At 40.3% G+C, this 12,200-nt stretch overlaps 1 protein-coding gene across 1 annotated transcript in view; it reads left to right on the top strand.

Moving 5' to 3' along the window:
* IMPG2 (interphotoreceptor matrix proteoglycan 2) overlaps positions 1-12,200 on the top strand; it is a 60,783-nt gene continuing 48,583 nt past the window's right edge. The window contains exons 1-2 of the mRNA XM_019474725.1: positions 1-79; positions 1,431-1,670. Of these exons, the coding sequence (XP_019330270.1) occupies positions 1-79; positions 1,431-1,670 (319 nt within the window). The remainder of the gene's footprint in view (positions 80-1,430; positions 1,671-12,200) is intronic.

Genomic DNA, 12,200 nt, shown 5'->3' with positions numbered 1-12,200 from the left:
ATGTTTGGCTTCGTTTGGAAAACATTTCTTTGCTTTCCGGTTTTGGGAATGATTAAAGGCGATCTTCAAACAGTTGCAGGTAATGCAGAAATCTTATTCATATTCTTGTTTTCAAAGTTCAGCTATGGCAATGCGCAGAAATAAAAATACCTCTCTGCCTTAATTACAACAAAGGGGACTAATACAGAGAAATGTTTGGTCAAATCTCTGCCGTGATATCAGTGTAAATATGGAATACTTAAGAGTGATTTCCAGGAGATATTACTGTACGTTTGTGTTGTTTTGAGTGTAGAATGTAGCTACAGGAGGCAAGTTTTTTCCAACTTTGAGAGACAGTAAATACTGAAATTTTTTACTTGGTGCTTTTTTCTTTAATAATTTTGTAGTAAGTCTGAAAAAGTGGGGTTCTGTCTTCTGCTTATGCACATTGAAGATGTGTCAGTTTGGGTAAAGATTGGGCTTTTGCCTTAGTGACCTTTTTTGATGTTCCCTTCTCCCTCTGATGTACCATCTGGTGGTGGTCTTCTGCAATAGAGCTGACTATTAATATACCATCAAAATAACCCCATTCTTCATCTTTCAGTCATCAAAATCAAAGGTGCTATTGACTTTAAAGTTGCAGAATAAGCTCGTAATCTATGGGATGAAATATGCCATACACTTACTACTGTTCTTTCTCTAATAAATGATTCATTGTGATTCTTCTTCAGTCATGTTTTCTGGGGAAAAAATGAAAGAAGAAAGTTGAATTAACTAATTTCAGACCAGCTGACTGTGGAGGATAGAGAATTAGACTGTCAGACTAAAATCACATACACACATTCTCCCCTCAGTTGTAAAGTTCCCTCTGGAGTGATGTGGAACAACTAACATACGAGGGAATTTTAAAAAAGCTGAAGCTGATGAGCCCTTTTTTCCCCTTCTCTTCTTTTCCCCACTCCAGTCAGGTAGGGACCTATCTCATGGTGGTGAAAGGTGTACTTGCTAGCTGTCAATTCAAGCAGCTTTCTTGATGCAACGGTTATAAATGTTTCTTGTGGAAAGAAAGTATGGAATAAGGGGACTTGTTAATTAATTAATTACTTATTTCATTCCTGGCCCTGAAAGCTTCTAAGTACGTTTATTCACAAATACAGTCCCATTGACTTAAACAAGCCAATCACAGAAGGAAAGTTAAACACAAAACATTAGCATTCACAGGGTTAGGGCTTTAGGTTATGTTATCATTTGATGGGATGCTGTAAAGAATTTAAGGTTGTTTATAATAGTACAGTCATACAGACGGGTTTTGTTAACAGAAAAAAAGCAGAGTTATGTCCTTCAGAGACCAGAGCAATGGCATTAAGATACATAAGATGACTGCATCACTCTCTCATCTGAGAAATTTATGTGTGGTTTTAATTTTACAGCAGAAGGTTATTCAACTACAGAAGGAGGACAGGCTAAAGGTGGTTCATCAACCCCTCAGCTCAGTGGCTGGCAGTTGGCAAACCCTTCTCAGCCTCCTGAGCTGAAAAAGCTTAATGGCATCGTGAAGGCTGAACAGGTCAACGAGCATTTGCTATTACGAAGGAAGCGGTCCATTCTGTTTCCCAGTGGAGTTAAGATCTGCCCTGATGAATCTGTTGAGCAGGCTATTGCCAACCATCTGAAATATTTCAGGCTCAGAGGTAAGTGATTGTACGTCTCATGGGTAATTTATAAAGAACATTCGTTTATTAAAAAAAAAAATAGATGAAGCTTTTAAACGTAATAAATACCAGGCCATAGGAAATACATTGTTACCCAAGAAACTTCATTTTCTGTGATAATCTTCCTTATGAGAGCTGTTCTGAGCTAAAAAAACACCTTCTGGTTACACGCATGTATCATAAAAACTCTCAGTCCCTGAAACCACAGTTAGTGTTTAATAATTACTCATCCTTTCTCATAGAACAATTTGAATGCTAAGAAAAATAGATGTTATGTACAGGTTAGCTAAATGACAGAGCCTGTTGGTTTGATTTGGTGTTCTTCAAGCGCTAGTAGAATTCACGGAGGGATCTTTCAGAACAGAGACAAGTCTGAGACATTGGTGCCTCAGCCATGTGACTTTTGACTATGGCTGGTTGTGCAAAGCATAGTATATTCTCTTGTCTAGAAAGCCAATCTCTGTGCATCAGGCTGTAGATTTAAGATGTAGAAGTTGGTGCGACAGAGCTTTCTCTGAAAAGCTGAAATATTCCCAGTAACAGCTTCTTTCATGTGCTGAAGTATTACAGCAATACGATGTGTTTTAACCCTTCTGCCTGACAACGTTGGAATGGGGCATTGAGGTCATGCAGCACTTTCTGGTATTTGTGTGTCTCTGCATTGTAGCATTCAAATAATTCAGTGTCTTAACGTGTTTGCACGTAATGGTGAAACGGGAAAGAGCTGCTGTCACTTAAAGGAGAAGAAAAGGTGTTCAGAGACACATGTTTAACGAGACTTTTTTGAGTGCCTGTAGAAGAAACTCCCACTGGTAACTAATTTATTCACTTAGAGCAGTGAAAAACAATTAAAACCAGGAGTTGCTGAGTGTCTGTGTAAAAGTAAATGTAAAGAATGTATTTGAAGAACAAAGTGGAATTATATGGGATCAGAGCCTCATTCAAATATGAGTTGTGGCCAGCTTGCGAGGGATGTCGACATTGATGATCACGCAGACAGTTTGACAGGCTTTGCAAGCTTCTTGTTTATGTCCACCCAGTAATACTCAACTGTTCTTTGTTTTGCTCAGAATGAATCCATGCTATGTGCTTTAACTGCAGTCACTCCTCAATTATCTGTGACAGCAATATTCAAGGGCAATACCAAGTAAGCAAAAGTGTGAGTGATAATAAAGAAGGAAAATCTGTAAATTAGGTTGTAAAAGCTTATTTAGAACTTAATGGCCCTAGGTTGAACCAAAATCCACCTAGTCCATCTGCTTCCCTACTGGACTTACGGCCTCCACAACCCACAAGGATTTCTTGAGCAGAGATGCTATGACGGCCCTTAGCACTTTTAACGTAAAACTTTTGAAAAAGATTCCTGCAAGTAGCAGAGGTGACTTTAATTAGCAGCAAGACGAGCAAGGTCTGGTTCAAGCAATTTGTCATCTTCATTCTGTTAGCAGCAATCCACTGCACCATGAGTATTTGGTGATGTCTAGTTAATCACATCCTGCGTAAATGCACCTGAGGTACGTGAGAGTTGATGATGCTGTTACTTTCATTCACAGTAAAGCTGTTCCTTGAGTGTTACTGAATTCTATACACCAGCTTTTTCTTGAAACCATGGTTTTACTAGCTTGCTGAATCAGTGTAGTGATAAAATAGTGAGATGGACTTTCTTGTCTCTGCACTGTCAACAAAATAGTCCTAGGAAAGAGCGTGGTCACTGTTTAGCACTCAGAGACCAGCTACTATCAGTGATCAGAAAAATAACTGACCCCACAAGGGAATAAATATGAAGGTACACAGAATCTGTTGATTTTTCAACCTCAGTCTGCATTTTTAGAATCTTCTTTTTATTCTGTATCTGTTGAAGTAAGGAGTGACTTTAATATCCCATACTTTCTCTAGAAAGGATGGTTTCAATACAATCTATTCTTTCCTTAGTTTTACTTTATTATCAGCAATGAACAGTGCCACTCCCGTGGAAGGAAAAGTTGATTGCTGTTTTGATATAAGAGCATGTTAGAAAAACAGAAAAGGTTTGCATGTGCTGATTATCCAGATTACGTTTGTTCTGCCTATATCTGCCTTAGAAGGAAACAGGTGGGAATATAATTATCTATCTGTAGCTCCTAGCTTTATTTGCTTTTGCTAGCTTGCTAAAGCCTCTATTAGTGTCAGAGACTGACTGACGAACGTTTCTTTCATAGGCTTTAAGCAAGTGCTTATGTCATATAGCTGTAGGCTTAAGTGTGCAGCTTTTTTTTTTTCTTCAGACTACAACATCTGGATTTTTTTAGCTTTAAAAAGATACAAGATAGAGATATGATAAATATATAATAAATCATAAAAAAAAAATTCAAAGGGTGGCAAAATACAGGGATCTGGAGAAAAATAATTATTTTCTAAAACAGCAGCAGCACCCTTCAGCATATGAAAGTCTAAGTAATGGTATGATTATTCGGTGGTGGTTGTTATTATTACTCTAGTATTCAGACGCACCAACCAAGAATATGGGTGGTTTTGTACTTGTTTCTCCACACCTGCAGTTTAGAAGACAGATTTCTGAAGTGCTGATTTATTCCTGCAGTCAATCACATTGCAGAACAAACTGAGTTTTGCATTAGCAGAAGATATTATTTTCAGTCTCTTTTGAGACGAATCTGGGACTATGATTGTCTCTGTACTCCCCAGTATGATACAGTCTCTGCATCTCTTGTAGCTGTATACGGAGGTTGCTGCTGTTGGCTGGCTTTGTATTTAATTTCTTAGACTATGGAAATGGAAATCAGATGCTTACAGATTGGGTACTGTAGGCCTATGGGTTGGGTCTTATAGAGTGTTTTTAACACGTCCTTTTAAATGGTAGTAATATTATGGCTGCTTTTGGAAGAGTCATATAAAGCTAGTGGTGGTTCATAGCTGGACTGTTGTGATGAACACAAAGCATGTCCGGTGGGCAGCTGGAGGTTTCACAAAACAGATTTTGTGGAAATGTAATAGTGGGATTTCGTATATGGTAATGTTGATTATGAATAATGATGTTCTTTACTGCTGACAGGGAGGTGGTAGCCCAAGCCCCATTAAATAAAAATTATTGTATGAAAAATAGCCATACCCACTCAGACCAAAAGTCTACCGTGACCAGTCACCTTATGCAGACAATTCAGTGAAACTGTCCATTCCCTTTCGTGTAAATTGCCAGTAGATGGCTGAGGATTGTAGTAGACTTGGAAGTTGAATTAGCCAGTAAACCAGAAACAAGATAAGGTAGCACGGCTTGCACCATTTCCCTATCCTATGCCTGTTAATTGGGTAAAACAAAGGTTGCTGGGTTTTGACACCGTGGCTCAGGGTTAATACTGCTGCTCTTTGCCACCTCCGAGATGTAATTACTCTGGTGGCTACTTTTCCTAAATTCTCTTTGCATTTTTTCCTACTGTGATTCACTGCCTTAAACAGTTCAGTGTATGCTCGTGAGTGAGTACATCTTCTGTTCACGTGAGTAGATCAGATAGTCTCTCTGCCAGAGCCGTTTTTGTCAGCCAGAGCTTCAGATAAAGCTGAAAATCTAAAGATAGCATTTAAAGATACTGACCAAAGAAGGAAGTAGACCGTATTCTAGTGTGTCATAGCTGATGAGAGACAAGGACTTTTTGGAACTTTGGAAAGAATAAAAGGTATTTCTCAGGAATGAAGTTCTATGCATGATTATAATCCCTCGATCTTGGGCATAGCACTGAGCTTTCTCTTTTTCCTCTTTCTTTGGTCACTTCAAATCTATTTACTGAAGTGTTAGAAATAATGATGTTATGTTCTGCACATGGACAGAGTTAAGAGTGAAGTTTCAATTTGATGCTGAAATCCTAAATGTTACAAATTATTCAAATCTTGCTGAATAACAATGAAAGCAAACAGTCAAAAGTCATAAAAAGTACCTGGCTAAACAAGCATACAATAAAGTGTCTGGCTGAGTGAGCCTTTTCTCCTTGTTTACCCCTCATCCCTGGCACATATTATGCATAGCTCATACTCAGCCAATAAATTTCTGAAGTTTATTTGTAGAAGGTCTAGTTCTGTCTCCCTCTACATTTGAATTTTTAGATGTCAGCATATACTTCTAAAAAGCTTGACCTTCCGCATGAGACACTCCTTTGTAGTTACTGAAATATTACTGGTGAGAATATTTTATGTGTGAGTTTAATACGTTAGCGTTCAAAGAAAATATCTTTCATGTGGATTAGCTAATTCACATTCAACTATTTTAATTTAAAATCCTCGTTTGTTGTGTATGTTGTTTAAGGGTGGCTATGTTATAGGCCATACACAGAAGCATTTCAGCAGTAAATGAAGTGATTTCTCTGCGTGTATGTGTATTAATTCGTTTAGCGAGTGCTAACGAAGTCTTTGCAGGAGAGATCTCTTAAGAGGTGTCTGTCAGTCTCCCTGTCACTGTAGTCCTTATCAAAACCCACTGCAATTGAGCCATTCAGTTGTGCAGAAATTGTTAGAGAGGAGAAGGAGTAGGCCTCATGCTGCCTCAAAATAGAATATTCAGCCTGATTCAGTGCTCCTAGCCACTGTACACGATTCAACTCTTAAGAAGCGCTAATGGGATTTAACTGGGATTAAACTCCAGCACTGCCCACTTACACAAATGGCCAGAAAGCCACCCTACCCCCTACTAGGTGCCCAGTGCTGTCATGTGGTGCCCCTTCTGTCAACCTCAGAAATCCCTGAGCGCAGACTGAGTGTAATAGGCTAATTGTCTCTCATTTCAGAGATAAATGCATCCTGAATGGTAAAACTGGAGCCACAGAGATGCTGTATCCTACCCAGGTGCATGAGAGGTAGCCATACAGGAGAATTTCAGAGAGAGACCGAGATCATCTCATCACAGATCTTAGCTAGAGGTTTTGAAAACAATGATGAAGTCTTTAGGAAAGGAAGCTTCAAATAAACTTTTTTTTCACCCTTTCCTGCAGATTCATAGGACTGAAAAGAGCTTGTGCCTGCCTATCTGGAATTTTTTTGGCTGAAATACAATTTATCTTAATCTTTTCAGGATATTCTCTATTATTTGTAAGTATTACTTGAGCGTAGACACTGCATTTGAAGCAGATAAGCTCCCAAGGGCTGGGCTTTTCGGCTTCCGGAATAGGTATACTGGGATTCACATGGTCTTACTACATGTCCAGCTTTCTGCGGCAGCCTTTGAAACCTGTTACGGCCTTTAAAAGTCAAGACCTTGCCTACTTTAAGTGCCTATGATACTTTGCTCAAGTGGAAGTTTGCACAAGGGCATGGGCCAAACATGCTGATCTTTCAATTTTTCCTACCTCGCCTCTCACCTTGAAGATGATTATCTGAGTGATGAGTTAACTGACTTCTAATTTCTGAGGCATTTCAGGATGGAGTAACTTTGCTCAAGTGGAAGTTTGCACAAGGGCATGGGCCAAACATGCGGATCTTTCAATTTTTCCTACCTCGCCTCTCACCTTGAAGATGATTATCTGGTGATGAGTTTAACTGACTTCTAATTTCTGAGGCATTTCAGGATGGAGTACATGCAAAATGTAGTATGTGCATGCAAAATGTACTTTGGGGAAAAACTGCAGAACAAGCCATCTGGTTTGCACTCTTGGTTTGAATTCTGGTTTGTTGTGTCAGTCAGTTACACGTCTTCTGCGTACCTACTTACTTTCCTGTAGACAGCTGGAACGATCGCATCTCTGTAGGAGGGAGCCTCTCTTTATCTCATAGGCCTTCATTTTTTTAACCTTTGAATTCTTCAGAGGAAAATTGCAAAGTAGCCAAGAGATCAGTTAACACTAAAATACAAGTTATGTATTACTGCAGCCATGGGATGAAGGAAGTAATTTTCTAGAGGAGCTTACCTTCCCACCCACGTGTAGCTTCAAGGCTCTTAGCTCGCTGCCTTAAAAGATTGATCTCGATTTTATCACGCTTTTAATCAGTATTGTTTGCCAGGGATTAGAGGCCTCATTGCAAATCCTATCTCCTCCAGGGCCTGGTTTGCTAATGCTGTCCCATATATCTGTGCCCGTGGCTACCCCTGTAGCAGGCTAGTGAAAGTTTGGTGTGAGATCTAGCCATAAAGACAGGTTCTTCTCACGTGCCCTGAGGGCTGATCTGCTCTTCAGGTGGCATGTGGCAGCACTACTGGGTCTGCTCAGCTGTTCCTTCCTGATCCTGGCAGGGCTGGCTACTTGGTTGGTTTTTAAGGGGTTTGCAGCTAGTCTTAGAAACCTAATTCCTGGAAAGACCATCACACAAAGCCTGTACAGCAGATTTATTTTACTTAATAGTTGGAGTATGTTAACACCACATATTGTACTAAGCAAGCAGCTTCAGTCATAACTCTGAACTGTTGAGCACCTGTCAATTTATTGCAACCTCTGATGCTACAATTTTTTTCCATTCCCTATCTACTTTAAACATTTTATATTTAAAATTCAAAGTTACATTGCTAGTCAAAAAGCTTACTGGTAAATCTGTTTGGGTTTTTGTGCCCCCCTTGACTCTCATTTTCTTTTATTTTCTATTTTGGTTTCAAGGAGTTGCTATTTTAAATATTAGTCAAAAATTGCTTCATTTATTGTCAACATATGTAGATAGTATATGTGGCACAGATACTGGCAAGTTGCTGGAAGGTCAGAAAGGAAAGAGTGAATTATTTTTATACAGTAAAATATAGTTATTTACTGAAGCTTCCAGTCAAGTCCTGTTTACTTTGTTTACATTTTTATGTCTCCAAGTTTTGTCTACAGAGTCTCAGAATGCTTATAATCTAGTTATGAAAACCATGGTTTTCTTATATGGGAGTTCTCAATAATTTGTTGATAAGCAACTTTGAAAAACCTCCCTGGCCAGCAGATAGTCGAAAACCCTTGACAGGGGTGGGCTCCGCTTTCAAGTTAAAAGAAGCTGAATCACACTTATTATGGAACTTGAACGCACTGTGAGGGTGGTGTCTCTTCAGTTCCCTGAGTGGCCACGTCAGTGAAGCCATGATAAGAACTGGCTCCCTCTTTGACATACCTGAAGGAGAGATGGGAGATAGAATCATGCTTGTCTCTTTCTTCACATGAGCGTGATTTGAACCACACTGAAGAAACTGCGCTGTTCTTTTTCTGTGCTTGGAGTGGCAATTCTCACCTAACTCAAAACATTGAAAAGGTATATGAGAAAGAAAGACTGAAACAAAATTGTTCCTTTACTTAGCCAGGCTACGAATTTGCTCTTGAACACCATATAGGTAAGCATGCTTGGGGATGGTTCTTGGGTTGAGCCCTTACAGCCTGGATTTGTTATCCTGCAAAGCGATCCCCTGCTTTACACACTGGCCAGTTGGAATAAACAGGACAATGACAAGATGGACTGTGTGTCAACAAAGTTGTGGGGTGACTGTGTGTGGCAAGCAGGTCACCATGGCTGAGGATGCGGTTTCCTGGGCAAGGCTAACAGAAACGTGTAAATGGCAGTCATGGTAGATGTTTGCCTGGGGTTTTCAGTCCCTCCCAGTGTGTCAGAACTAACAAACCCTCAGACTACTCGCGAGGAAGGAATGGGCCAGCCTTTTCCTTCTGAATACGGAAGCAGTTTGCACCATGTTGTCCAACTTGTTACTGCTTGCTGCAGTGGAAACAGCTAGATAGGACACAGGCTAGAGAGGACAGAATGTGACTCCTTATCCGCGTCCCCTTTCCTCTTTCCACAGAAAATATGACCCTGTTCTGACAGCTTAGGTCTGATTAATGGGCTTGGAGCCCACAGATGGCATAAAGCCTTTGGGATTGGAATTCACTGGGGTGTCTAATCCCAAATGAAAGGATACACAGCAAATACTTAATCTATTGGGAGCTGACTGGGACAACTGTTCATACAGCAGCAGCTTGTATTCAGGCAAGACACTGACTCATCACATTTATTTTAAAAAAGAGATTAAACTTATTTAAGAGCATTAAGGAAAACTACCTTCAATTATTACTGCCAATTATTTCTTGCAACTGGAAAGACAGTCCTTTGCCATTTGAAAACTGTAGGATTAGACAGTGCCACTGCAATGCGTTTGCAAGCTATTGCCATAGCTTCATCTCTCACTGATAGCCTGCTGAAGACTTATCCTAGCCACAGGGAATAATCTCATTGCAGGATTGTTGCTGTACAATGTTGCACCTGCAGCGAAAGATCCGTTAGTCAGAATGCAGGATACAAGTACTGCCAAAAGAAATGAGAGCGAGTGCTACTCTTTAGTGTAGGCTTCTGGATTTGAAACTAGACTTTGGTCTCTTCCTGGTCTTCTCCAGCTCTTATGAGTGGGATGGTAGAGAGGATACTACAGATGTTAATCTGCTTCAGGAAGCTTATTAGTACTCCAGCAGGATCCAGAAATCCCGGAGCAGGATCACGGCTTCATTGCCTGAGGTCTGTGGAGAGGTCATATGGAAATGTGGTCCCTGCCTCAAAGAGTTTGCTTCCTCAGCTGCTGAGGAAGCAAACAGAACTTGAGGGGGAATGTGAGAGGGTGCACAGATGCTTGTAGATTTGGCTATTTATTTCTGATTAATAAAGATGCATAAGCAAAACTGATTGGAAGCATCTCCAATACTCCTTACCTAATTACTGTGTCTTACAGATAAAGTTAACTACCCGGAAGCTGGAGAGTTGCTAGAGCAGTAATATACCACTGACAGTTACTAATGCAGAGTTTGAGGACTGTATTCTTCTCTAGTCATACGTATCAAATGAGCTACAAGGCTAATCTCCATGTAGGAAAGCTGTCAGGAGTGTGGCACGGAAGTGAGAGATATCTGTGTATCTGTAGAGTTCCACAATGGAGAAATGGTCTCAACTGCTCTGATAAACTGAAATTCGGGTGGAGAAAAGAGATTTTTCTGCAAGATGCCATCCAGCATGCCAGAATCAGCTAAGCTTTAAGGGTGCTACTGCCTGTGAAACAGTTCCTTAAGGTTGTTATTTATAAAGCCTTTGCATTTAAGAAAAATGTCCATCACTTGGTTGAATGAAGGTATGTTTCCCATATGTGATCTATGCGTTAATTTTTACACAAGTACATTTAATCTTTTTTGGTATTCAGAATACAGAGTATCAAGAAGAAATAGCAGTAAGGTACTGGTTTTGGCAGCCTGGAGCATATTTTTAAGCTGATTGAAGAAAATGACTTTCCAAAGATAGACTCATGGTCAGTCTCCTGTAGGGTCTTGCTTATGGTGTCAGGACTTTCCCTGAATGCAAAGCATTCCTCTGCTGAACTGTGTATATATAAGTAGCGAAATCCGATTAAGGCCAAAAAGCAGGTTTGTCTGCTACTACTCCAGGCTGGCATCTGCTGTGAATGGTTTTTAGAGTTGCTCTCCTTTTAACGTTGCTCTCTTCCAGGACACAAGGAAAATCCTATAAATCTTCCTCTCCTCCAGTTATCCTGGGTCACAGAGGGGTTCTTGCTTGAGTGTTACGCGACCAACTGCTCTGACTGGCAAAGAGCACATGCAAGATAGGGAGGTTAAAGCACCTGACATAGTACAAGATAATTTAACTCTTAGTTTGCAGACTGTCTGTTCAGTCAGAGATGTCTAGTTCTTTCTCAGTGCATACATGCAGTAGGGTTAGAAATTGGCTTATTTCTTAGCATATTAGGTTGTTGTGTCATCATCCCACCTTGTTTCTCAAATTATTAATGCAATTATAATTTCTGAAACTTATTTTAAATTCTGTGTAAAGGTGAGTCCAAAGGGATTGTAACTGATTTTGCCTCTAAAACTTTGATCAGTGCAACTATCATTCTTACAAATTAAGCTCCAGCTCTACTTTCTGTGAGGACATTTGCCATATTTTGGTTTTCTAAATTTTCTAAAAAATTGACCCATTGATTAAGGGCAGTTTCACTCAGTGAAAATACTGTTGTTCTTGATGGTTGTTAGGAGACAAGTGCGCTCTCTCTTGCTCTCTTCTTTTTTTCTTTAATGAAGTAAAAAAAAATCAGGGGGGGAAAAAGTATGAGGGTGGAAGATCCACCAGATCTTCACTGTCAGTCTGTGGTGGGTTGACCCTGGCTGGACACCAGGTGCCCACCAAAGCAGCTCTATCACTCCCCTTCCTCAGCTGGACAGGGGAGAAAAAATATAATGAAAGGCTCGTGGGTCAAGACAAGGACAGGGAGATCATTCACGAATTACCATCACGGGCAAAACCAGATTCGGCTTGGGGAAAATTAATTTAATTTATAACCAATCAAATCAGAGTAGGATAATGAGAAATAAAACCAAATCTTAAAACACCTTCCCCCCACCCCTCCCTTCTTCCCAGGCTCAGCTTTACTCCGGAATTCTCTACCTCCTTCCCCCCCAGCAGCACAGGGGATGGGGAATGGGGGTTGTGGTCAGTTCATCACACCTTGTCTCTGCCACTCGTTTCTCCTCAGGGGGAGGACTCCTCACACTCTTCCTCTGCTCCAGTGTGGGGTCCCTCCCATGGGAG

The sequence above is a fragment of the Aptenodytes forsteri genome, unplaced genomic scaffold, assembly GCF_000699145.1.
Source record: "Aptenodytes forsteri isolate BGI_AS27 unplaced genomic scaffold, ASM69914v1 Scaffold61, whole genome shotgun sequence".
NCBI lineage: Eukaryota > Metazoa > Chordata > Aves > Sphenisciformes > Spheniscidae > Aptenodytes > Aptenodytes forsteri.
This window is presented reverse-complemented; position numbering and strand designations above follow the sequence as displayed.